The sequence below is a fragment of the Prinia subflava genome, chromosome 9 (genome assembly GCF_021018805.1).
Source record: "Prinia subflava isolate CZ2003 ecotype Zambia chromosome 9, Cam_Psub_1.2, whole genome shotgun sequence".
NCBI classification, from domain to species: domain Eukaryota; kingdom Metazoa; phylum Chordata; class Aves; order Passeriformes; family Cisticolidae; genus Prinia; species Prinia subflava.
In genome coordinates this window covers 33,718,939-33,745,945 of record NC_086255.1, presented here as the reverse complement: position 1 = coordinate 33,745,945, position 27,007 = coordinate 33,718,939, and the positions used below count along the sequence as shown (strand labels likewise).

The following is a 27,007-nucleotide window of genomic DNA, read 5'->3' as shown; positions in this document are numbered from 1 at the left end:
GGCACTCTGTGTGAAGAAAAAAAAAAAAAAGAAAACAGAATATCTATAAAGTATGGAAAATGTAGAAACCTCTGACAGTTGTATGGTGTGTCTTGCTTCTCCCACAGAGAGGAAACCACAAAATAGTGAGTCCAGGGGTTTCTTTCCACACACACAGTATCTGTCAGGATTTTGAGGAATTTTCTGGGAACTGATGAAAGAAATGTGCTGTTGAAGCCCTGATATATAGGGTACAACCATTCTGTATGAGGGAGATGCAGTGCTACACACTGGCAGGTTCCAAAAAAGATTTCCAAAATAAAAGAAACCCAAAGGATTTGAGGGAATTTCTTCCAAGAGGGCAGATTGGCTTCTATTTGATCAGAGGCAGAAGAAAAGGGGAGAATTTGCTTGTATTAAAGAGAAAAGATACCTAATGTCTTTAATAGCTCTAATTTCCTTGTTAACAATTTCACACCTTCGCAAGATTAGTGATGTTGGTAAGAAATGGGTAAGAATTTTAGCAGCCAAGGGACTCTTGCCTCCTCAAATTCAGCTTTCTCAGCCCCCAAGGGTGGGCAGGATGTGAGGAGGAGCAATATAAACAACAAGTTCCCCACTCTCATATGTGCCGGAGGGCCAAAACTGAGTTTGACAGTGTCAAGAGCCTGACTTACATGGCCCAACACAGGGCTCTGACAGGGCTGTCAGGGGCGGCCCTGCACTCACGGTGGTTATTAGCAACTGGTAATTGTGGGGATATCTTAATTAACAAGCGGGGAGCTGGTGAAAGTGCATCAGCAAATGGGGGCAGCCTGAGGATTAAGCCCGAAAGATGGTGCAATGCTTTTTTCTAGCTCTTCTTGTTAGGATTTATTGCATTAAAAAAAAAATTATTGTTTATTTTTCTTCTCTCTTCCAGGTCCGCCTGTAAGTACCAAACCCCTACAGTTTTAGAAGCTGTTGGCACAGAGTCTGTGGGGTATGACCCTGCAGCCTCCTGTCTGTGGTGTCTGGTGCAGTAACCACCTCTGCAGTCCCGGCAGCCTGGGCCATCCCAAACAGCAAGTACTGCGGGAGCTCAGGACTGGGTTGGGGTGGGATTACTCTTGGCTGCAGCTCAGCCTCCGAGGGGAGCTGGAGGCAGAGCAGGGTTGGGGACATGGCAGATGCATGTGGTGCAGAGATCTGTGTGTTACCAGTTGGCCCCGCAGCCTCTGGGGGAGCCGCCTCTATGCGCTTCACATGCAGGGGATGCCACGTGCTGAATGAGATGTGTTTGCAGAAAAGGGGAAGATGGATCACAAACACATGGCAGGGGCTGAGCTGCAGGGATTTGTTCCCTGCTACTCACCCGGGCTGGCTGAACTGCTGGGCCTTCAAGTATAGCTGCGCAACTATCAATTTCAGAGGAAAAATTGTGTTGACAGCTTCCTTTTCAAATGTTAGCTAATGTAAAACCTCAGCACAGACAATTTAGGCTTCAGGAAAATAGCTAGGTTATTGCAGAAATTTTCATGCAGCTATTACGAGACCCACAGTGAACAGAAGCAGCAATGCAAGGACTGAAGCCATGTATCGATAGCTCTCAGGATTATAAAGAAATGCTGCATTGTCTCTAGCACAGTCCTTCCAGAGGAAATGGTTTATATTCGTGTACAATAGAGGGACTATTCAGGGTTTCTGTGAAGGAACATGAGAAGTTAAACATACGGTAGTCATCTTTTGTCTGTTCACGCAAAAATGTCTTAAACAGTTTGCAGATGACGTTCTGAGTAGTAGTTGCTGCACAACCTATTTTCTTTCCCCTTTCATCAGGCTGAAATGCTATAGACTGAACTCCCACAGATATACGAGCACAGACTTATTTAATGACAGCAATCTTCCAAAAAGTTGCACCTTCTAGGCCAAAAGGTCTGAAAGCATTTCACAGCTGGAAGCCCTGATCCCCACAAAACTTCAGCGATAGCTTATCCCAGAGGCTTTCAGGACTGGCTGAAGTGGATGTATTTCAGCATTAGCTGTGGCTTTTTGGGAGGAGAGCACATCTCTGCAGGCATCTGCAACTGGAGTCCCTCCATGGCTGTCCCTGCCACTTCAGCCTGGGCAGCCCATATGTTGGCACTAAAGGGATGAAGTGGGCACAGAATTGTTAGTGGTGTTGGCATTTCTATTGTTGCTGTGAGAAATTTGAGAGAAATCACTAGATAACACAGGCATGGTCTAAAGAGCAGTCGTGACTTTGTGGGGTGAGGAAGACGTGTGCTCCCGGCTTCCTCTGCAGCAATAAGGGTTAGAAACCTAATATTGTAATGAGAGATTGAAGCCTGGCAGAAGCACATGGGACCACCAGAGAAGTGCTGACATTATATGCTACTGTATCCTGGCTTTTTGCAACCCCTGAACCTGTCTCTGCAAGCAGCCTTCTAGGACAGGCTGGGAGGAATGCTACAGCCAATGGAAATAACAAGAGGAAGTTGAGCAGACTGAGTGTTCTTAGCCAAAGTGGAATTTGTCTTAGACTAGTAGGACCCTCATCTCATTCAGGACCTCTTGGGTTTCTGATCAGCTGGCGAGCAAGATTGGCTCAGTCACTGTGAGCAAAAGTTCACCTCTGAGGAGCCGAGTGAGCCCTACACGTCACCACAGGCAGTATTCCCCCACCCTTCCGTATTTCTCGTGATTTAAATGGAAATGGGTTTATGAGCAACAGCCTGGGCTCCTGCCTGGCTGATTGTCTTACACATTGCTCTGGATGGTGACCCCCAAGCAGTGACCGCCCCACATCTCTCTCCCATTTTTGTTTCCCAGCTTGCAAAAGACAACATGCTGTGTGACAGGGCTTAGCTCCCGGTGCTGGTGTTGGCTTGAGTGTGGAGATGGGCAGAAATACTCTTTAGAAATGCACTGGGCCCTGCTTGCAGTCTAGGACAACAAGGACAAAAGCCAGGGAAATGGATGCGCGACACCGCAACAGCAAAAGGGGACTTCATGTTCTTCTCTTGCCCAACCAACACTTCCACCCTTGTTCCTGAAGTCAGTCGAGGCTTTGGTGAAGGCAAGGGCAACCCGCAGTCATGTAAGATATTTGATGAGATTGGGACTAGAAGGGGCAAAGGAAGGAAGGAAGTGATGAAATCGTGCAATAGTCCTTCTGCTGTCTGGACCACATCCGAAGCAAATGATCCTCTCACGGACATTTTCTCTCCCATTTCTGATCATGCAACATTTCTGTGGCAACTGCAGCAATTCCATACATGAAAAAAATAATATTTAGCAGATGGAAACTAAGGAAGAAAGTCAAAGCCCTGTAATTAGCTTGTTCTCCGTGGACTTGCAGATACCTTCAGAGCTTGTGAGGAGAGCTGTGGGTAGAGTCGTGCCAAAAGGAGAGAAAACGTCACAAGCAGGAGATTAGGAAACCAAAGCAATCAGAGCTGATGGTCAAGGAGCTGCGGAGAGTTTTTTAACCATTCTGTTTCCTAAACCCTTCCATGTGTCTTTATCAAGCCCTCCCTTGAGAGTTTGAGGCTAGCTTTTGCTGTTTCGGTGTATTTTGTTCCAGGGCCTCACAGAAAGGCCACAGCTCTTAGTGAATACTTCATTATTTCTGTTTCATCCCCTCATTCTTTCTGTCTGGCTTTGATCAGTAGGCCCCCAGCATTCCTACAGTGGTAGAAAGTAGACTTGCATAAAAAATGTGACATGGAATAGAATATTACAAACAGGACATGGCCCATACAGAGTAGGGACCACAGGAGCTTTGTAGGTCCAAACTTGATGGGTAGCATGACCCTCATGGATGCTCCTGTGTGTGGGAAACACTGCTTTTGAAGATGTCTTTGAGGGTCTGGTTGAAGAGGCAAAGTGTGCAGTGTTCTTGCTGATGGGATTTGCTAGTTGCAACAGGATTTGGAAGGCCTAAGTCACCTTGGGACAAATGCAAAAATCCATAATAACAGTATCTGCACCTGAGTTAGTCATGGCTGAGGAAGGAGCGTGGGTTTTGGAATTACGGCAGCGTGATTTCCTGGTGAGGGTTCCCTGCTCCCCAGGCTGCACTCACCTGGAGACTGCACGAGCCATAACAGGCAGTTTCCCAGTGAAGGAAATGTAAACTGTGCTGCTGGCTCTCCCCTGACTCAGGACAGAGGCTGCTGGTTGCCTTTCATGCCCTTTTAACTCTGATATGGGAGCCTCAGGCAGCTTTTCATGACTTTGTAACCAACCTACACGGTATCATCCATGCACGAGTGCTCTTTCCTGGCTCCCTGACACAGACAACCTTTCCTTATAAACATCTGGCATTTATTTGCTGTCCTACCGGGAGCTCCCCCTTTGCTGCTGTTTCTTGGAGGGCTGTAGCTCTGCCCAGTCACATACCAGACACGGAGCCATCATGTACCACTCCAGGTACTCCCGGGAGACCTGACACAGCTCAGCCCCGATCTTGGGCTCTTCCTGCTCAGGAACCAGCCACAGCAGAGACACAAGAAGCAAATTCAGCTTTTACCCGAAAAACCACGAGGGAAATCAGCCTGGGCTCACCTCTAGAGGAAAGCAGCGTTTAAGGGACTGAAAGCAAAGGAAGGCTCAGCATTATGTTTTCCAGCAGCTGGAAAGTAATCCCAGGGCCAGATGCCCTGCTCACTGCTGGCACACAGAGATAGGCAAATATTAGCAGGACTGAGAACGCACCTAAAACCCTAGAAGAAAGCAGTTTCCCATAATATATCCTCAGCAAAACTTAAAATCAAGCAGCTCTTCAGGGTTTCATCCATCTGAAAGGGGTGCTTCTGCAAAGTGTATATGGCTCTTCAATTTATCACAACATACTCTGTGTGGAAAGGAATGCGCCCCCATACCAAACAGCTCCCCAACTCTGCAGACGGAGGTGGCTAAACTTCCACCAGGGAATGGTTTGATCCCAAGCAATAATGTTTGAGTTTGGGATACACAGCCTTTGTGTACACCCAGAAGAACAAACAGAACTAAGTGCCTTCCCCTTCCAGAGAATTTCAGATTATGTTCACACGCGCTGGGACTGAACGCGTGGGGAGGCATGAAGAGGTGGCAGCAATGAGGCTGGTGTCTCCAGCTGCAGAAACCAGAAAACCAGGTTTATGTCTGCAGACACAGTCAGCCAGGGGCAGGAACATTCTGTTTTACATAAGGAAACCCTAAACAACACTGGAAACAGAACTGAGGGATTATTATCACGTCATTTTTGCAAAATATAGAGCAAAAGCTACATGACTGCTGAAGCCATAATCATCAAGATCCTTTAGCAATGCGCTGCTGTCTTCCAGATCTGCACAGCCTTCAGTTTTGGTGACCAGGAATGCAGAGGGGATATTTTTTCTTTTAATTACATAGTACAATTTAGCTATAAGAGGCAGCCAACTGCCTTGTAGGTAAGTGGGTGAAGAAAATTGTCACTGGTCCTATGTTCATGCGTTTACGAGGCTCTGTCCAGTGTCACCTGACCCAAAGTCATTCCCAAAACCACTGTTAGGATCACTCACATGCTGACAATGCACTGGGAAGTATCTCAGAGGAATAAAGGACACTGAAAACAGCTGTTCATATGTCGTCTTCCAGACATGCTTTTTCCTGTGTCAGCTTGTGTTCTCACATTTTTCTCTTGCTTCTGGACAGGACAGTATTTTCAAATCTAAGAGAATTGTGTTTTAAAGTGATAACTCTATAAATAAATAGCTAACACCCAGATGACTTCAGTCAAGAAGGAGGAAAACGTGACAGTTGGCCACTGCAGGAAGCCAGTTCCCAGGACCTGGATTTTATGAAGTGTTGGAAATAGAGATTGTACTTTGTTTGACTGGAGACTCCTGTCCTCCTTTTGCTGCCTAAATTGCTGTATGTAATTTCTGTTGTGAGATGTGTGAATTTGTCATAAGTGGAAATGAAGTGGTGGCTCACACATCCTGAAGACAGGTTCAGGCACACACAAACACACTTTACTCTTTAACTTTTTCTCTCTCCCTCTCAAAATCCCTGGACACTTGCACCACAGTGTGAAGCTGCTGCTGTGGCTTAGTTCAGTTGTGCTGTTTTATAACCTTGCTTTTGACCAGTTACCAATTCCCTCTGATTTTTGCCTTAATTCCCAGGGGGACAAAGGTGCGATGGGAATCCCTGGGCGGCCGGTAAGTCCAACCCTCTTTTGTGTGCCTTATCTTTCCCGTTCTCTTCCAACCCCCAGGACTTGAGGGTGAGGGAGGGTGGCTTTCAGGATAATCCTTGTCAGTTCAGGCAAAACTACTCTCCCTGAGCCCCACACCTGAGGGGCTCCCCTGGTCTCAGCAGGGTGACCAGCCCTGCAAGCCACACACACGCTGAGGAGGTGTTTCCATTTCACCTGCTGTACTATCCTCTGGTTCAGCATCCCCCTGTTTGGGTGTCTCCCGCTGCCACCTCGTGCGCCAGCTGGGCTTGCTAACCCTGGGTTTCCTAACACGCACCCCTGCTTGCCACTGGCAGCTTTCCCTTCCAGATAACTCTGCCCTGAGCAAAGGGGGCCATCCCCTGCCTGGCTGAGTGCTGTATTTGGAGCTGCTCCTTGCTCGGGCATCCCGTGGTGAGGATGGGGAAGAGGACCAGGGCAGGAGCTGAGGCCACCCTGTTCATCCCAGCCCCATAGCCAGGGCTGTGGGGCGGGAGAGCGTGCCTTTACGCTGACGCCTGTGTTTGTCTCTCTCTCCCTTTCTCTCTCTCTTCCCTGCACCCTTTGCATGTGGCTGTGACGGCTGCCACTGACCCAGGGACTAAAAGGGCAATCCGGAGAGAAGGTGAGTCAGCTCCTTGTAGCCTGTAGCACCCTCAAACTGTCCCCTTCTAGGGCCAGCCCAAGCTCCCCTGTCACACTCATGGCCACTACAGCCAGCTTTGGGCTTCTACACCCCTGGGCTGCCCCATCTTCCGTGTCAGTGCAAGTATGTTTCCCAAATTCCTTCCAGGCCACTCAGCCTCCAAAGATGCTGCGTTTCTTGTTTATGACAATTTACTAACAGCATAAGAGCCAGTGGGCACATGCAGGGCTTCCCTCAAGGCTTCCTGGATTTTAACCATTGACTTTCTCCCCTCTGGCAGCTCTGCTTGCCCCAACAAACCTGCAGCTCCCCTCTACCACCCAGGTTAGCCTGATCCCCGGTGCAGGTGGGAGCAAGGGATAAAAGGGGCACAGTGTGCTCTATTTCTGACTCAGTGGGACCTCATCCTCCTGAGGAGAGCTGATGGTGTAGTTCAAGTCTGTGGGACACCATCTCACAGACTGTTCGCCGTGCAGTGAGTTGCAATTTGTACCCACAAAGAAATGCTACTTTACAAAGTGACCCCTCTGCTGGCTCCTGTTTGGAAATGTTTGGCATTTCAGTGTTAGTATGTTTTCCCCAGAGCTGTGAGTACCTCCCACCTGTGAGAGCAGGGAAATGGAGGTGTTTGGGGGGTGTGAATAACTGAATACCCATGTGTAGAAATTTAGAAAGGCAGAGATATTTACCTGACAAGGAGGGTCATCTATGCAGTACCATACCTGACCCATTTGCTCCTCTTCATAATAGATGGAGAGAAAAACACAACAAGGAAGGGTAAAGTAGGACAGAGATTCTTCATCCTTGTGTTCACTGTTTACTGATTGGAGCCAACCAACATTACCTAACAGACCAGAATTTCCCACCTGAAGCCATTCTGCTTTTTTTCTCTGCATATCCTTGCATTTGTTTCTGGCCAAAGTTTTCATGAAGGGACAGCAGATAGACACAAGCAAACAATGGAAAATATCACTCTAATTGCCCCTGCTTCCCCAAAGCCCTCCATGAGATCCCTAAGTCTTTGGCAGGCCATGGCTTTGTTTTGCTGAGTGCTTTGCTTTCTTGCAGGCTATTTGGCTTATGGGATACTCCATCCCAAAGCTGCTCAGCCTTGGATACTTCTGGAGCTGCCTCTCAAGAATACACCATGTTTCCAAAGAGGGTGACATGTCCTACCCATCACACGCTGTGGGTGGCTAGGAGCTGGAGAGGCAGCTGTTTCCTTTTCCACAAGCACTTTGCTTTGTTTTCATCCACATTTCAACTGAGTTTGAGAAGCACGCAAGCCAGGCATTACTGGAGGCAACCAAATAAGCTGCCTGCAGCTCCCATTCCCCTGGAGCCCAGCACATCCCTCTTTTCCTTTCTTCTGCAGGACACAATCCTTGTGGAACTCACAGGAAGGAAGAGTTTCAGGCCATCTTTCACACTTTCAGTGGGGCAGAACCTCTGTTTTGCCAGAAAGTGTTTTGCCAGAAAGTGTTTTATGTGTTTATACTTCTCCTTGCTGTGCAGCTTCCATTTTCTGGCACATCTGAGCAGCTCTCAAGGACGTCTTTTCTCCCAAAGTGTCAGGCAGGAGCTTGGGAGGCCAGAGCAGCAGCTGCCCCATAAACCCTGAGGATCTCACACCTAAGGCACCCTCATTTAACCCCAGTCTTGACAGGAATATAGTTGTCTTTGTGTTTTCCTCTGCCATTCTCACCCCTTCTCCTCTGCTTTGTCTCTCTGCAGGGTGCTCCAGGAGAAGCTGGCATGTCTATCGTTGGGCCCCGCGGTCCACCCGTGAGTGGCTTTTCTCTCTATTTTTGTCTCATGCAGGATGTGGGCAGGTTACTGGGAAAGACTTAGGAGGGGCATTAAGGCTCAGCATCAGCTGGAAAAAGCAAAAACCCCTGTATAATGTGGTTCCCATGCTGAGCCAGCCTTGGTTTTATACTGCTATTATATACTATATATAATGAAATTATAGCTCATATTCTAGAACAAATAAGGAAGCCTTCCCTTGGCAAGGAAACCAAATTCCTGCATTTAAAAGGAAGAAGCATATTTCCTTTTTGCAAGAGGGCTGCTGTCGCTTTTGAAGAAAATTTGCCCTTTGCCTGGTTGATTTCAGCTTTTAGCTTAATCGGCAGGGAAGAAGCCCCCTGATTTTACTGAAGAGCAGGATCAGAGCTAAGCCAGTGCCTGGGGAGCTCACAAAGACAAAGGGTAGTGCAGAGGTCTTTGTCATGTACCCAAAATCTTTGAAGTTCTTTGTCAGCATCGTTACTGCTTATCTGGCTGAGAAAAGGCAGGATTTTGCATCCTTTTCCAGTAAAAGTGTCTCTACAAGGTGCAATGAGTCAGCCAGACAAAACTTCTTGCAGGGACAGGGTCATAAAAAAAGGCCAAGGCGAAGGGTTGGGGTGTTTATGTGCCCTAAATGCTGGATGCTTCTTGCACTGTGGTTCGGCCATCAAGCCTCTGCTTTTGTGTGGGTGCAGCCACACCTCTCCACTCCATCCCTGCACAGCCTCCATCAGAGATTTCCATGAAAAAAGACCTGGAGATTCAATTCTCTCCCTCCCAGTGGGCACTTCCGATTTTGATTAACCTGTGAAGAGCACCGTCCTTGACCTGCAGAGAGGATGGGCTGCTGGCAACCTTTGTTTCACAGCGGAGGTCAAGTGAGAGAGACCTAGGCAGTGCGAACACTTGCCTACATCTGGCTTTCTAATTAACTTCCCAAAAGCCCCGTGACAAGTGTTTCTAATAAAAAACAGCTTTGCCGGCCCCCAGGCCCACCTGCCGGGGATGCTGGAGTTTGAGAAGCCACAGAACCAAAGCCCAGGACCCAAATGGGTCTCCCCAAGTGTTTTATGCCTAGCAGATGGTCCCTGGCCACGTGTCCAGGCAAGGAAGAAGGGCTGGCAAATCTCTCAAGCCAGGGTCTGAGCAAGACCACCCTGCTCCACAAACAGCAGATTTTGGAGGGTAAGTGCCCCGTTGCTTTTGCTGTTTCTCACAAGCTCTGTCTCTCAGCCTTCTGAACAGTGGAATTACAGTAATCAGAGAGAAAAGCCATCAGTTCCTGTCCATGTAGGTCCTGCAGAGAAGACAGTTTTCTTGAAGGACATGTGCCTGGGCTGCAGGACAATTTTATCTGCTTTGGTGCTGCTGCCTTTGCTGCTGTTTGGGAAAGTGCAGAACACGTTGAATCTTCAAAGGAGCAGAAAAATTAGATGGTATCTAAATCAAATGGTATCTAAAATGGGGTTTTGCCTACACCAATCAAAGCCCTGAGGTGCCAGGACTGGCCCAGCTCCACGCTTTCCCCCTGCAAAGCCTACTGTGAAGATGATCCAGTTTCCTGAGGAGCTGGTGATAGGTCAAAAGGATGGCTGAGCACTGAAGACAAACACGGAAACCCTGGCCAAGGGGCCACTCGGAAAGATGTAGGATGACAAATAGTTTCCAGATTTTTGTTTGGAGGTTAAAGTTTTTGCTTGAGCTCAGAGCTGCTTAACTCCTGGCCAGAGAGGGACAGTGCACGGATAGTGGCAGAAACAGACGGTCTCCATGATTTGGCAGCTCCCGGGATTACATACTTCATACAATCAACGTTTTAAAAAGGAGACAAGGAAAACCAGCCACCCAACAAAAACAGTCTCTTGGAATCGCTCGCTGCTGAACTGTTGTCTTGGCGTGATACTGTGCAAATCATTCTGCTGTCCTCCAAGGAGAAAGAGGCAACAGTCTGTAGTCTACAGAGGAAGCCAAATTGCACCATTTCCAGGTTTTTCTCCCTAATTCTTTTTTTAGCACTTTTTGTCAGGGAGGTGTCCAACGGGAACCAAAATTAATGAATTCTGGCTAGGCTCTTCTTGCTTCTTGCCTTTTCAGAAGCCAGCGGTGGACAGATCCTTTAATTTATAGCCTATCTTCTCTTCTGGTCACCGGCCAACAGGGCCAGGTGGTTTTGTGTGTATCTTGCAAAGCAAAGCTGACCAAGTTCAGCTTTGCAGAACTAAAGAAACAGTGCAAGTGTGATTAGGTCCTGCTAGCAATGCGTACAAAACCAGAACAGTGCCATTTAGTGGTGGCATCCCTCAGACTCTGCAAAGAGGCTATTTGGGCCCATCCTCTGCAGGGGTAAACCTTCACTGAGTGTCTCTGCAGACAAAGGGTGGCTGGAGATGTTACCTGGAGGTGAAGGTTTTCCCTATCAGTGTAGCTCTGAGGTTTCCCAAAGGATTGTTGTTGCTTCACTGTGGCAAACCTCAACCTCACAGCCCAGGAGGCCCTTCCCTTCCCTTCCCTTCCCTTCCCTTCCCTTCCCTTCCCTTCCCTTCCCTTCCCTTCCCTTCCCTTCCCTTCCCTTCCCTTCCCTTCCCTTCCCTTCCCTTCCCTTCCCTTCCCTTCCCTTCCCTTCCCTTCCCTTCCCTTCCCTTCCCTTCCCTTCCCTTCCCTTCCCTTCCCTTCCCTTCCCTTCCCTTCCCTTCCCTTCCCTTCCCTTCCCTTCCCTTCCCTTCCCTTCCCTTCCCTTCCCTTCCCTTCCCTTCCCTTCCCTTCCCTTCCCTTCCCTTCCCTTCCCTTCCCTTCCCTTCCCTTCCCTTCCCTTCCCTTCCCTTCCCTTCCCTTCCCTTCCCTTCCCTTCCCTTCCCTTCCCTTCCCTTCCCTTCCCTTCCCTTCCCTTCCCTTCCCTTCCCTTCCCTTCCCTTCCCTTCCCTTCCCTTCCCTTCCCTTCCCTTCCCTTCCCTTCCCTTCCCTTCCCTTCCCTTCCCTTCCCTTCCCTTCCCTTCCCTTCCCTTCCCTTCCCTTCCCTTCCCTTCCCTTCCCTTCCCTTCCCTTCCCTCAGCACCATGGGATCACTCAAGGCAGAGGTGCACCCTGTTTATGCCCAGCTCTTTCCTAGGAAACCCCTGTGGGACTCCAACAGTGCAGTCATGGTAGCTCCAATTGCTGAAGGAAGCATTTTTTTCCCCGAAATGAGAGGACACATAAGGAAGCTGGGCATTTTTGGCATCATAGCACGGCTTTCAGGGTGGGCAAGATACCATAGTGGTCACCTGATGAGCATGGCACAGGATTTACCTCATCCTGTGGTCTCTATCTACATGAGTGTGCCTCAATATCTGCTGAAGTCTGGGCCAAATGGACCATCTGCTTCCTGACCTGGCTCATGCTTTTTTTGGGAAACAGACTGCAAAATCCTTAAGTGAAGTGGTGTCTTTCCTGGAAACCACCAAAGCTACTATGGTAATTGTGACCTGGGATGTCACAGGCCCCAAAAATTAAAGAACTACGAAAGATTAACAGCCAGGACATTTTCTCTTTTTTTGGTGTTCTTAAGTAGGGGATGAAGAAGCTGCCAAACACATGCCAAGCCAGTGTTTGCTGTACTTGATCTCAAATTGGTAGCCATAGCTAGCTAGCTAGAGAGGAGTGGGGGAAAACTCTTGGTACTCTTCACACAGCCTAACTCTCCTTTTGGGCTTAGCTCTCAGAGGATAAAAAACAAAAAAACCAAAACCAAACCAAACAAACAAAAAATCCCACAAAAACAAAACAAACAAACAAACAAACAAAAAAAAACCCCAAAAAACCAAAAAAAACCCCCAACAAAAACCCCAGAACAGAAAAAAAATCATCTCCAGAATTATTTGTGAGGAAAATGGATGAGCTGGGACATAAGATGAAGGGAGGAGGAGGAGAAGCATGGTTGTATTTAGACATCAGTGACCTGCAAGGCTTGTCTAGCACAGAACAGCATCCTGCATTGAACATCTCAGGTTTATGGCAGCAAGAATTGCCATAAAATGAGCTCAGCCTCTGGAATACACTCCAAAAGCCTAACATATGGGCTAGGGACACCCATTTAATTAATGTAGAAAATTCAAGGAAACTGCTTGCAATCCAAACTGGAGCTGCTCCAGCATTTTCTTGGCCCTGTGCAAATTGGAGTGGGGAGGAGAGATTTCCCCTCCTTCCCAAGACACTTTCCCCTTGGAGGGGAATTGGGTATCTCTTCAGAGAGCTGTAGGATAATTGGTCAGAGGCTGGAGGAAAGGCTCTGTAGAGAGAACTTAGGATCCATCAAAATTCATTTCAGTTCCTCTAAACTGCTGTCTCTGTTTCATCCTTCCCAGGGACAGCCTGGAACAAGAGGTTTTCCTGGATTCCCGGTAAGTGTAACTCTTAATTTATGAGGTTCGGATGTGTGATATTACTAGGAAGCCTCATAAGTGCTTGCTGTATCTCATCATTTCTTCCTGAAACCAATGACCTGATCTGATATCACTGGAAAAAGCAATTTTTTCTTCATTTGTTTTTCTGCTTCTTTTTTTTTTTTCTTTTAAATGATACTTAGGGAGAAAAAAAAAAAAAACCCAAAGCCAACAAACCAAACCACACAACTCTGAATGGAAATTAATTTAAAAAAAAGCTCCAAGTGTTAAAATAACGTAGTTAAAGCCAGATCTGTTTGGTAAAAGAAAACCATCCTAAGAAATACCCCTATCCCAAACAAAGAAATAACCCCTAGATAGGGGAAATTCCAACTTTAATTGAGCTTTTAGGTGATATTCCAATACCAGCAAATGCCTGGCATCCAAAAAGGGCCCTGCCTGTTGAGGGTCAGCTGGGGACTGTTCAGGACATAAGACATGAGGGGGAATTCTTCTCCAGCACAGTTGCAAGGGAACAGAGATAATGCCCAGGAGAGGACAAAGCATATTTTATTTCATTTCAATCCAGAGAGCTGCTGGCAGCACTCTCTGAAGCACTGAGCTGCTGAAGGACTCGAGCAGTTGCTATTTATTCATATGCATTTACCCTGGACAGCTAGGAAGCCTGAGGCAAACACAAACACCCCCCACCTCCCTGCTCCCAGCTCAGCTGCTGCTCCAGGACACTGGATGTGCCAGAGCAGGTCTGCGGGGGAGACTCTCACGCCTGGAAAATGGGAGGAATTGGCAGCCTCTGAGCTGTCTGACCAGGCTCCACTGCTCTGCCCGTTGTGGAAAGGGGGGGCTGTGAGCTGCCCCTGGGCTGAGGAGAAGCAGATCTCCCCAGGCCCTTGTGGTCTTTGGCTTTTGGAGGAGCAGAAAACAAATCGGCCCAGCTCATGAGAAAGTGCTGGGTGGGACAGCTCTGTGGAGCCTGTTTCTCATCAAACAGTACCTTCAGCATATGCTGAGCTGTATGTCACCCCTTTCCTGGGGCACTTTTATTATTCTGTCATTTGCAAAAATGCCTCTTCCCCCAAAGGTGGGTGCTCTTTTAAATCAAAGTCTTGAGAGAACTGCTGATACTCAACTAGTTTACCGAACACTGTAAAATTTTAAATTCTGAGTTTTGTTTTGCAAATTGCCTATGAATCCCTCCTTGCTTCTGTTCCTGTGTCCAGTGTTGCTGCTGAAATGTGCTGACAGTGAGCAGGTCCCTGCTGCAGCAATTTGAAATGTGGGCTGGTACTTGGTGGGCCAGGGACCTGCCAGGACTCAACAGGAGGGCAGGGAGTCACCTCACGTCACCCCAGCCCGTGCAGTCCTGTGGCACACAGTGCTTCCTGGGGCAGATGGACAGACACCCTGGGGAAAGCATTTCTCATCATTTTTCATCTTTTATTTCAGGGCCCTATTGGCTTGGATGGCAAACCGGTAAGCAAAGAACTTCTCTGCAGGCTTCCTGCCCTGCCTCCTGCTAGGTCCCACCGTGCTGCCAGCCTGTCTTACACCCTGTGTTTTAAGGGGATTATTTTGCAATGCCATGCACATGCATGGATTGAAAGAAAATTAGGAGGTTGGCAGGCAGGAGAATGCCAGAGATGCCCTGGGGGAGATGCAGGGAGTCAGGAGATTAGGGAAGGCAGAGCATGGCCTATTCCTTTCTAGGTAAAGCTATAAAATAGCAGTTCACAAGTGCAGCAGCCTGGCTGCTGCAGGGAAAGCCTTAGCAGGCACTCCCACCCAGAATCAGACAGGCAGAGCAGGTCCCCGAGGTATCAGCCTTCTGCCTTAGCCAACAGCTTCCTTCTCTTTGCTGCTGTGCTGAAAGGAGCTGCAGTAGAGGAGGGAAGGATCCTAAAGACCTCTGTGAGACCTCCATACTGTCCTTAGAGATTTGCAGTAGAAACCCAAGTTCTTCCCATCCTTTGGAGCGTTGGGCACAAATGGGCTACCTCTCCATGAGCCCATGTAGCACCATGTAGCCAGGTTCCCCACCACACTTCTTCTGTGCTATAACGGAGAAGGAGCTGGTAGCACATACCTCTGGCTTCTAATTTCCTGCAGCAGGATCCCGTTTTTGCCATGAGGAACTTCACCCCCAAGAGAGATGCAGCAGCACCCTTCTTATGCTGCTCTGGGGACACACACTTCACTCAGCAGGAGCTGTTGAATCGACATCATCTAGAGTCTGCAGTGGCCAAAGCTAATGTGCATTTCCTTTCTTTGGCAGGGCCATCCTGGACAGAAGGGAGAGATGGTAAAAATACATATGTGTTTGTCTGTGGGTGGTGGGTTGGTTTGAAATGATGTGCCTCAGCTGGAAACAAGCTCATGGGCAGGGTAGCAATCTTACTTCAGCTGATGCACTAGCTGCATCCCTAATTCTGTAACTTCATAATAGCAGTGCTGGGATGCATGTCTGTAATTTTTGCATTATGGCTCTCACATTCATCATGTCACAACAACAACTCTCTAGTTACGCATGGGATGTGTTTTAATTGCAGTTAGCAATTATGTTCTTTAAATATATTCTGGGAGCTGACATTTTTTGTGGTTGGCCTCATAGGACAAGTAAAAGTTGATGGAAAGATTTCTGAAAACCAATCTGGCAGCTTTCAACTTATCTAACAACCAAAAAAAGCATATTTTTTGTATTAAATGTGGTTCCCCCACGCCCTTGAAGCTCTGTTTCATATGTGCATCATACTAAAATGCTTTTGGTTGAAAATGATAGACTGCACTTTATGAAAGTCCTAATGCTCTCTTGTTCCTCTTGACATCTCTGATGATGAAATCCCAAATATGCGTATGTCAAGAGAGAGGCTCTGCAGTCACCTTCGCTCACTGAAGTGCTGAATGTTTTCTTGTGCAAATTCTGTTTTTTTGAGCCTGAGTGTCCGTGTAGCCCTCTGGCAGGCACATGTTGGAGATCCCCCTCCCCACTCCCCTGTTGCTCAATCCCAGCTCTGGGGATTCAGTCCTGGCTGCTTCTGGTTCCATCCCAGTGCGTCTTTGGCCAAGGAGACGCGCTGTCAGCTGAGGTCCTGGGAACAATAAGGGTGTTTTCCTGACAATTTTCCCCCTCTCCTTTTAATATTTCCCCCTCTGTGGTGCAGCCAGAGCATGTGTGCATTTTCACTCCTCCAGAGTAAGAAAGGGAACCTTTTCCCAGGATCTCTCCTGGGAATTTTCTTCACAATTATTTTTAAAAGCCCTGTTTTTCACCTACTCCATAGTCTCTTTTTTTGTCACTGTAAATGGAAAACCATCCCATGTTAAATTCTGTGTTTCTTTAAAGGGTGCTGCAGGTCCCAGGGGAGAGCCTGTAAGTATCTCATCCCTATCCCGTCTCTCCCCCTATTCCCTTTCCCCTTGCGTTCACTGAACTCTTTCATTTACTGAGGCCTTTTTTTATCACTTTTCTTTTATAGGGACTCCCAGGACAAAAAGGAGAGAAGGTAATTTCAATGGGGGCCTTGTTAAAAATTAAAAGAGAGGAATGGACTTGGTGGACTTGGTGCTGCTTGATCTGACTGTGAGTAAGGAGGACCAAGAGCAGAGGGCTCAGGGGATCGGGGACAGGAGGCAGAGTGCGTACAGGGTGCAAATTGGCATTGCTGAACTGAGTTTGATACAGTCACAGTGATCTACACCTTCTGGATCCGACCCTGTGTGCCTATTTTGGTCGTCTCTGTTTGTGGTTTAAACTCTTTCCTTTTTAATCCCCTTCTTTCACAGGGTCAGTGTGCAGAGTACCCGCACAGGGTAAGTCATTAGCGTTATTATCCTCTGTCCCGTGCCTTCCTGCATGTTAATCCTCCTTCGTTTGAATGGCTTTTTGTTGGAAGTAGAGATCGTTTCATTAACAGGATGCGTCATCGGGGCCCCCAGGGCAGTGCTTGGCTGATGGATGTGTTTCGCAGAAAAGCAGCAGATAAGGTTTTCCAGGAGGGATGTTGGTTCTCCGGTCTGTTCCTGCCCACCAGCGCTGACCCCTAGATAGCCACTGTCAATTCTGCTTCCTGGAGATCCTGATGTGCTTTGTGCTGGAGAGGGGAGGGTCCACATCCTCCCCCCAAAAGCCGGTGGAACCTGGGGGTTCTGGAGGAGTGGAGGTCACCCACGCACGCCTTGAGCTGCTGCACTGGCTCCGTGCTGCCTCCACAGCCTCTGCGCTGGTTGTGTGGCCGGGAGCAGAGTGGGGTTGAAGACCTGGGGAAAACTCTATCAGCACTCCTCCCTTTTTCTTCTCCCTCCTGCTGGGTCATCCCTGCATAGAGACAAGGGGAAGGGTTGTGCTCCCTGCCTGAGGGTGACCCTGCACCCCCAGCCACAATGGTCTGTCAGGTCCCCAGCGCCTTGGTCCCCATGCTGGTTCCCAAGCCTGATGGACTTTCTGCCTGCCAGGAAGAGGCTGAGTGGGAGGGCTGGTGCCAGCAACTGTTTAATGGAAGCCAGGATGTTTCCCCACCTGCCCCTTCATCTTGGCCTGACCAGCATGTGCTGCAGCCAAGAGTGGAGAGAGAACATCATGGGGTTTGAGGGGATTTAACCAGTTCTAAAAACAGCCAGAGTGCTGAAAATCCGCTGGAAATGCATTGGAACGACATCATATGAAGTGGCTGGAATTTGTAATCTGGGTGTACAGGGAGACAAGCTTAAGAGCTTTCTGTTTATTTTTGATGGGCCTCTGGATAATCAGCTGGGCTCTGGTCCCTGGCCTGGAGGGAGCAGGGTTGGAGCAGCAGAGCCACTGGAGAGAGAGCTGGGCTGGCAGCAAGGGAGAAGGGGGCCGTGGGTAAGTGCCAGTCCCCGTGCAATAACAGCCGGTCAGCTGTGTTTATTTAGTGGGCCGGCTCACTGGATTGTTATGTTAAAAAGAAGCCAACGACACTGGTCACCCGAGCAGTGTCCTGAGTTCCTGTTACAGCCTTTGGCTCTGACTGTCCCCAGTGCTCAAGGTGAAAAGCAGTGGCAGGACCCAAAGCAAGGCTGGAAGGGAGCTGGTGCATCCCTGGAAATGGCCTGGGCTCGGGCCTGGGGGCAGAGGCACACTAGTTTGGTGGGTCAGGGTTGTAGGGTGACTGATGAGCTGCAGGGCTGTGACAGCAGGAGAAGGGTGGATACAAAGCCTCACATCCTGGCAGTGTTTCCTTGCCTCTCACGGAGATACTTTGGGTCTCATGAGGCACCAAGCTCAGCATTATAAAAAGCCCATGAGTTGTTCAAGGCTGAGACATGCTCACGGGAAGGGTGACTGTCCTCAGATCAACTCAAGGACAGGCTGTCCTGAACTGCAAGTTCAGGGAGTCAAGAGGCACAGACCAGCCAGCAGAGGTGCAGTTCTCTTTCTTCCTCCCTGAATGAAACTTGGGATGGGCCTTGTTGCAAAAATGTGACACTGCTGACCGAATTGCAATTTATTCTTGCTCTTCTGTTTGATAAGGTTCTCTGTCAGATGTTCTGGGTGAGGAAATGAAAACCAGCATCCTGACAAACCGGGGATGTTGTTTCAGTTTTGTTTCATATTTGTTTTCTTAGGAAGGAAATACAAGGTTAAGATATGTGCCTTGGCTCTTGTAGTTTCCTATTTTTTTGTCAGTATGAGTCTGTGTGGCCTGCACTGCAGTGAGGGATGAGCCCATGCATTGGGGCTGCCCATTCAGGGTGAGAGGACCACTCAAGCTGCTGCAAAGTGCCACTCAGGGAAACGGGGGAACCAGCCATGCTGTGTTTGCTCTCAGAAATGCTGTTTGGCTAACTGACCCCCTTTGTCTCGTGTGTTCACTGTTCCCCAGGAATACCTAAGTACCACCCTTGCAGCCCTGCGCTCTAACCAGATCCTTACGCTGAAGGTTTGTGGGTAGCAGTGTGAAGGGACCCAGTTCTGATGCAAAGGCTCGAGGGTGCAGATCCAATATTGCATGCTGCCCTCTGAAAAAAACTTCCCACTGGAACACAGAGGGGGCAGGGCAGGAGCTCTCTAAACTCTCCCACTTTCACCTGAATCCATTGCAGGGCCTTGTCTTGCCTGTTTTCAGGACTGGTTCTCTCAATTTTCCTCCTTATCCTTTTCAGCATCCTCCCTCAGCTTTCTTGTAAGCTGTGTAATATGTCAGATACCCTTCAGCACTTGAACAGCCAGGCAAAGCCAGCTTAGCTGGCTCTCCTGAACTAAGGGGCCTCCTGCACTTTTAGAAAGGGGAGGTTTGCCTCTGGATAAAATCAGCCCAGCTGAATTTCCAGCAGCACTGCTTTTGGAGTGATAGCTTGTGGCTGTCTGGATCAGTGCATTTGAGCACAACCACCTGATCATGATGCTGCAAAATTGGGTTACCACATCTCTTTGCAACAGGACTGGATCCTTGGTTTCACTGCATACATGAAAGACAGTGTTTAAAGGGAATAAAATGTGTATGGTTTCTGTGGTGGGACACCTGTGGGCACACCTCTGGGATCTGAGTGCACAGCTCACGTGAGGAAATGTCATACATGGGCACGTTTTTGTGGCCAGGCACAGAAAGGCTCTCTGGCTTCTCCCTATGTAAATCAAGAGCAGCTTCAATGGAAAACTGATAGGAACAGGAAAGTGGATCAGGGCAGAGCAGCATTCCTGGGCCAGGAGCCGGCATGGTGGGTGCCAGGGTGACAGCAGTGTGCATGCAAGTGGAAACTGGATACAGCAAAAGGATGAACAAATGCTCCTGAGCTTTAGTGCATTTGATTTCTGTGTGTCCGGGTCAGCTTTGTGCCCTAAGGCAGCATTCCTGGCTATAAGCAGTCAGAAGGTGATGATACTGTTGAGCAAGGAAAAACAAAGCTCAGGCTGCCAAGGCAATGCCCTGCTTAGGCGTCCAGCTCCAAGGCCTGGTCTGCCCCCTTGGCCATGGTGGTTGTGTCTGCCAAGTTGAGTGAACCAGTCCAGGACCTCTGTGCTGACCCCAGTTAGCCTTTCTCCACTCCCTTCCATACCTGGAGGAAGGGTGAGACCTACAGATATGCTGGGTTTCTTGTAAGAGAACTAGAAAACTGCACTTGGGAAACTTGGAGAAAATTGTAATTCTGATATTTGCCCCAAATCTGATGATGATGATAAGTTAAGAGAAACAGTCCCATTGCTGGACACCCTAGGAGAGCCAGTGAGGGGATGCCTTGCAGTGAGCACTTCCTAAGGAGATCAGCAGAGCTGAGTCAAAAATGTCCTGGGTGAGTTCCATTTCCGACAGAGGAAGCTGTGAAAGCTCTGTGTGGTGGGAGCATTGGGATGGTGAAAGGGCACCCCACAGCTGCCAGGCTGGCTCCTGGTGGGTGCCCCGTGAGCAGCAGGAGGAGCTCAGGGGTGTGCCAGCAGGTACCCGCGCCCGCCCTGCGCCGCTCTCGCGCCGGGCTTTATTTTCATGGCAATCTCTCTGTTCCCTTCCTCTCTCCTCTCTCCCCTGGCTGCTCTCTGACTCTCGGTGCCCTAATGGCCTCCTTTGCCCTGCCACCTTCTGGTTTGATCTTCTTCAGCTGTTGCCTCTCCTCAATTCAGTGCGGCTGGCTCCACCTCCGGTCATAAAGAGACGCACTTTCCAGGTAGACTTCTCCTCCTTGTTGCCTGTTTCTGAGCTTATCCCAATGCTTGCAGTTAATCAGCTTGCTACCTGTCTTTCTTCCCCTACAGAAGGCTTTCCAAGAGTTTCAGGCAGAGCTGAGGGACTTTCTTTAAAGCTGAGGAAATCTTTGATGTGATAATGTTGCTAAAAAGAAATGCAGTGAAGCCAGTTTTTTGAACTAAAAGAAATGGGCCATGAAACTGTTCTTGGGGCTGTTGACAAGCAGCCTCCTCCCTTAAGGAGTCAGTTCCTGCATATTCAATCTCCAGAAGAGGCTGGAAGTCTCTTGCTGAAATACATCTACTGTCTGTGAAATTTAACTGAGATGAATGAATAGGCAAACGCTTCTTCTAAGAGTTAGTCTAGTCTGAGGCACTTGGGAAATGTGTTTAAATAAGCTCTTAGAATGGTTTCATTAAATTGCATTAAATCTTTGTGTAAACACATTTATTTTGGTTTCCAGGGCCATAATTCTTGTTTAGTTTATTTTGGGAATGAATTCATAAAGTGAATTACGGACATACGAATAGTGAATAAGTGTCCATAGTCAGAGTTCATGTGGCTTTTAATGAGCCCACTTTATGCTCCCTCATTCCATCAGCTGGGATTAGCTTTCCTGTGTGGACAAACTGCTGCAGTTACCCCACTGAAGTGTCCTGGGCACTCTCTATTAAGTGGCTGGGTTTGGTCACCCTGCTGCCTGTCTAGACAGTCGGATGCTAGCAGGGAGCTGCAGGATGCAAGAGACCTTTACCATGAGGTGCCTGGTCCTTGCCCAGTGCTGGACAAATCCTGACCTCAGCACTTGAGCCCGTAGTTTCAGTTCAGTTTCTATCGATTCAGCATTCACACCACACAGAGCCCCATGGACTGTGCTGTTTGCCCTTCAAAGTGACAGTCTGGAGAGGCAGGCCAAGGACTGACCTCTTGGGAAGGCTCTGAAAGCTGAAGTTCCTCTCCAGGATGAAGTGGGAAACTTGAATAGCTGCCCTACATCCTGTCGTCAGCCAGGGCTGCAAATTCCCGCTGTCCGCGGAGGGAAACTTCACCGGAGAGTTTTGCCATGATCTGTTTTGCCTTTGCTGTATTCATTCTCTAAATGCAACAGGGTCTGGTCTGCTCCTACAGGTCTGCCAGCACCAGGCAATTCCAGGAGCCCAGCCTATGAATACTAAGAAAAGAAGTCAGGCTGCAAAATGGATGTTAGCATCAGCACCCGAAGAGAGGAAAATCCTGCTGCTAACTCTGAGCACATCAGCAGGAGAGTTTTACCAAGGACTGGGGCTTAGCCGAGGCATGGGCTGAGTGGGGTCCTCCGTGGGGAGGCTGAGCAAGCATTGCGTTGCTGGGGCGTAGTCAGGGTGGCTGGCTGGTGTTTAAAAGAACTGAAAAATAGTTCCAGTAGACAGCTAAAAATATAGAATGACAACTGAGGAAAATGACACCTGATCTCCCACTTACTGTGTCTACTTACTGTATCGACTTACTGTCCATTTAGCTCTGTGGGGGTCCTTTTGTGCTGAACACATTAATGAGGCTATAGTGATGTGGTAATAACACTTGGTGTGTTTAGGGATCTGCAAGGACGGGCACTTGCCTAGACAAAGCCTGCTGTGCCCAAGACAGCAAGGTGAGGGTGATGCAAACGGGGCTTTGGGCAAGTTCCTTCCAGCCACTCCCTGTGCTGGGGCAGGGCTCATGCTCTACCCAGCTCCCTGTCCCCTACCAGCACCCCATTCCAGCACCATGCTGCACTTTAGTGCCCTAAATTGGAGTGTGGACTGGGCTGGCAGAGAGATGCTGAGGTGAGAATAGAGGAGGGGGAGCCCAAGTGAGATAGACAAAGCCTCCTTTGCCTTCCCATGGTGCACCCATGCTGGGGGTGTTGTAAGATGCAGTAGGAGGAAAGTCTTTGAAGCTGGAAGGAGAGGTCAAGGCGAGAGGAAATCTAGGAGTATATTCCAGCGTCCTCCCGACATCTTCATTAGATCCAAATTACCTCCCATATTTAAAAGCTATGAGACCATTTACAGGACAGTTGAATAGCACTGAGTATGGAGGATAAGGAAGCTTAGAAAAGAACCTGCATTCCCTTGCAAGGGCCACGGGATGAATGAAGATGTGCTTTAAAAATGGGAAGAAGCAAGGGCACCCCTCCTGCCTGGCCCAGCAGGTTTCCAGCGTGGGCTGCGGGTTGGGCGGTGAGGCACAGGAAAAGGGCTGTTGCTCCACACATGACCAAGCTTCTCATGAGCCTGGCCCACGTGTTGGAAATTTTCTTTTAAATAGAGCTCATGGCAGAAAGGATGAAATTTGCAGCTTATTACTTTCATTTATCATTCTAAATAAAGCAAAGATCCCTGTATCTGCATGTTTTACTAGAGGCAGCCAGGATAAACATCGCACTGTTACTTAAATGTGTCCACTGTTTCCTGGTGGGAGCACAGGGGACACATTTCATGCATTTTCCTCCTGTGTATAAGGCTGTAGAGAGGATAAATGCAGCAGAGACCCAACTGCACATTCACTGGCTTTTAATTGAGAAACAGCCATGTTTTGTTTCTAGCTTCCCATGGATCCACCAAGGAAAGTTTTTCAGATTTCAGTTGGATCACTAGCAGTAGGCTCTTGTGGTAGTTTATCTAGGGAGGTGAGCCTAGTAAACGAACAGCTTAGGTTGGGTGCCACAGTGCCCTAGAGCTCGCTGGGTTCATCAATTACAGATCAGCAGTCTGGTATTCAAACGTGGTGCTTCCAACCCACAGTCTGCTCAGCGCCGCTCGATGCCGCGTCCGGGTCCTTTGGGCCAGATGACATTGCTGAGGCATGAGCCACAGCCGCCGAGCGGCTACTGAGGGGCCTGGGGAGCAACCGGCTCAAACAGCTCTGCTTAGAGAGCTGAAAATGGCAGGTGGCTCAGCAGGCACTGCCTTGTTAAATCTCAGAAAAACAGGCTCTGCCTGGTGTACATGGGCCTGCCTTGGGTGGGCTCCAGGAATGCCATGATGATCGTGTTATTTTCTTTGGGGTTTGTGGCATTTCTACTTTTGGTCCTTGGCAAAACAGAGGGAGCGTTGTCCAACAAATATAGTATGGGGGAAAACCAGGCTGAGGTAAGACACTGTGGCTCTGCCTGGAAGTGCCAGTGTTGTCACAGGAGGCTTTGCTTCACATGTGACTGTCAAGTGCTTTGGAAAGCCTCCTCAGAGACTCAAGAGATGTTGGTCTTTGACACGTAAATTTTACTTGACTGGCTCAGTGAAGAAAAAGGTCACTTTGGACTGCTCTGTCATCACCAGATCCCTTTAGAAGGGAGCTGTGACCAGGTGATCTCTGTCTTTGCAAACCATTGGGTGCTGGCTCCTGCTTCCCAGGCAGCCCAGCTGTCCTCGGCAGGGCTCTCCATCACTCTTGGAAACTTCTCCTGGCAGTAAACTGGGACTTGCTTCTATCTCCTCTGCTTCAGCCAAGCTGGCCTGCCTTGGGCCCTTAGGGTGGTGGTGTGAAGAGTTTGCTCTGCCTGCTGGTAACTCTTGTTTTACAAACTGCAGGGTGAACAAGGACAAGCCGGGATCCAGGGTCCCCCGGGGCCCCCTGGTCCACCGGGGCCCGCTGGACCTGCTGGACCTGAAGGAATCCCGGGACGTCCTGGGCCAGTTGGACCCCCTGTAAGTCCTTATCACACCCCAAATCCTTCTGCTTCCCCATCCCCTCAGGCACACGCTGTTTCCTCTGGCCTCTGTTGCTTCTAGTGAAGCTGAGACAGCAACAGACAGGAGGCTTGAAGAGAATATGGGTGTGTGGAGAGGGAGAAGTTCCGGGGAAGGAGGGGAGTGAGAGGGAAGGCGGAGATGTGAACTGGGCACTGCTGCTATCTGGACACACAGTGGGTGACACCAGGCTCATCTCCTCCTCCTCAGCCTCTGCAGATGGCCCCGGGGAGGAAATAACACGTGGGGTGTAATTGTCGTGCTCCCTGCCACCCCTTTGAAGTCCTGTCCCTGTCCTAGCAAGCAGCCGAGGAGGGTGGGAACAGAAGCACCATTTATAAAATAATACCATTGGTGAGTGGCAGGGCAGAGGATAGAAAACGCTGCTAATGTGCCTCTCTCTTGCAACAGGGCAGAGTGGGAGAACCTGGAAAGCCTGGCAGAGATGGAAAGGTGGGTATCGGAAACCAGCTCCATTCTGGGGGCAGACGTGGCGTGCTGGCTCTGTGGCCACTGCAGAATGAAAGGAGCTTCCATCTCGAAGAGTTTTCACAGCCTGCTAGCAGGACAGGCATGTCTCGTCCCTGCAGGCAAATGCACCTCTCCACACACAATATGGGGGTCAGGGATCCTGTAGGCATCCTCATTTCTCTCTGAGAGATCTTCATCTCTCTCTGAGGAGCCAGGGACAGGATGGCTAAACACCTGAATTGCCAAAGCAGGCAACATCAAGGGTGGTGTAGGCATCAGGGTGTAGGCATCTAGAGTAATTTTGCTTTCCTGCCTGCTCACAGGCAGCTCCTGCATAGATATTTTGTTTATTTATATTTACACACACATATGTCTGGTATGCTTCATGGTTCATATCAGGTAAATTGTTTGGTTATTTCTCATTTAAAGACACAAGTGGTTTGTTTGTTAATACATTCTCTCTGTTTAGTTTGCCAGAGGAAGCTGCAAATGCCTGATTTACTGCAGAGCTGCAGTGGGCTGGGAACAAGTTCCCCAAGCAAGCCAGAGAAACAGGAAAGATTCTGGAGCATAATGCATAAGGCAAAGCAGCTTTTTAGTCTTCAAATTCAGCAAGAGCAAGCCTGGGGGGATGGAGCACTACAGGCATGAATTTATTTGGGTGTATGGACCACATGAACAATAGATTGGGGATGTTTGAGCTCACTGGTGCAAATCTCAAAGGGGTTTTTCAAATCAAACCAGCCAGCATTCCCCCATCGCCCTGCTGTCCATGTAATGTCTGCACTTTCCAACCCCAGTGACTGTTTTGATTTTATCCACAGGGCTTACCTGGGCCTCCTGGACCAAAGGTGAGGCATCTCACCTCGCTTAGAGGTGTAGAAAGATGATGAACAGAGATGGACTCTCCTGACGAGGACAGATGTGTACATTTTGATGGATGGAGGAGGGGTAAAGGAGGTTACATCAAATAGCTGAGAAAGATTTCCAGCCCAGCTCAGCATTGCCTCTGGGGCCCAGCCCGTGTGCTGACTCATGGGTTTCGTCCAGGCGACACGTCTGAGTTGCATCTCGACTGAGCCAGGCACGCCTCATCAGCCCATCTTGCAAAATTGTTTGCCACACACAGCTTTATTGGCTTCTTCCATTCTCAAAGCATTTCCCAGTGCTTCAGGAATGGATTTTGCAATACTATTGTTAACTCTGCCACGGTTTCCCATTTATTCACTTGCCAAAGTGCGAGGGAGGGGGTGGTTGTTGTTTTTCAGCTGCAGCCACCCAACCTAATTTGTTTTTATCTAGATATGTAGCCAGGGTGAGGCGATAGGAACCATGGAGTTGGGGCTGACACCCGTTACCTACCCGGGCTTTCCTGCTAGGGCTCAGCCCAGTGCAGGTGACACTGACCTGTGGGTCTGAAGGGACAGGAGCTCAGTGGAATCACTCTGAGCAAAAGGGGAATTTTCCCCATGGAATGTTCTCCCATCCCACCAATACCCCAGGGAAAAGGGCACAGATTTGTCCCTGTCTGGCCAAGCCTCACTTTCTTTTGTCTTTTTGCCTTTTGCAGGGAGACCCTGGGATTCAGGGATACCCTGGCAGAAAGGTAAGGAGGGAAGCTCCAATTTTGCTGAATTAATTAAGTGCACTGGTGCTTTGTGGAATCATGGCTAAAAATCTGTGGACTGTGCTGGAGCCTCCTGTGGAGCTCTGCTCCTGCTGGGTTTGCAGCAGGCCCAGAGGTTCCCTGCTATCACCTGTGTAAAGAGAGCCTGGCCCAGAGTTATCTTTAACTCTGCAGGAGCTACGGAACAAATGTCTCCCTGCATGTGTGTGCCTCTCTACACCCACTTCCAGGCTGAAATGCATTTCTTGTGCATCCAGACCCATATGGGAGGCTGGAAAGGGCTGTTGCTCTCTGGGATACAGGAAAGAGTCAATCCTGCTCTGGGTTAAAAGGCAGAAACTCGCAGTGCCCAGGTGCCTTCAGCAGCAGCTGAATAACAGCAGGGCTGTCAAGCCCAGAGGGTGTAATGAAGAGAACAGAGGGAGAGACAGGGGAAGGACAGAACGGAAGATCAAACGGGAGAGAGGGAATGAAGAGATACTGCTAAAGAGATGTCAGCTGGAGAAGGGGAAGGTGAATGTTCCCAGCAGGAAGGAATCCTGTGTCCCCTGTTATCTCCACTTTTTTTTAATGGGTGCTCTGC

At 49.0% G+C, this 27,007-nt stretch overlaps 1 protein-coding gene across 10 annotated transcripts in view; it reads left to right on the top strand.

Annotated features, from left to right (window-relative positions):
* Positions 1-904: 904 nt before the first annotated feature.
* COL13A1 (collagen type XIII alpha 1 chain) overlaps positions 905-27,007 on the top strand; it is a 58,614-nt gene continuing 32,511 nt past the window's right edge. For 9 of the 10 annotated variants that reach the window (XM_063406330.1, XM_063406328.1, XM_063406323.1 and 6 more), the window contains exons 1-15: positions 905-909; positions 6,111-6,146; positions 6,762-6,788; positions 8,544-8,594; positions 12,941-12,976; positions 14,426-14,452; positions 15,252-15,278; positions 16,320-16,346; positions 16,453-16,479; positions 16,760-16,786; positions 18,820-18,876; positions 24,168-24,284; positions 24,738-24,779; positions 25,622-25,648; positions 26,368-26,403. In XM_063406330.1, coding sequence (XP_063262400.1) covers positions 6,126-6,146; positions 6,762-6,788; positions 8,544-8,594; positions 12,941-12,976; positions 14,426-14,452; positions 15,252-15,278; positions 16,320-16,346; positions 16,453-16,479; positions 16,760-16,786; positions 18,820-18,876; positions 24,168-24,284; positions 24,738-24,779; positions 25,622-25,648; positions 26,368-26,403 — 549 coding nt within the window. In that variant the 5' untranslated portion in view covers positions 905-909; positions 6,111-6,125. Of the gene's footprint in view, positions 910-6,110; positions 6,147-6,761; positions 6,789-8,543; positions 8,595-12,940; positions 12,977-14,425; positions 14,453-15,251; positions 15,279-16,319; positions 16,347-16,452; positions 16,480-16,759; positions 16,787-18,819; positions 18,877-24,167; positions 24,285-24,737; positions 24,780-25,621; positions 25,649-26,367; positions 26,404-27,007 lie in introns of those variants that run through there. The other variant, XM_063406321.1, reaches the window with a different exon arrangement.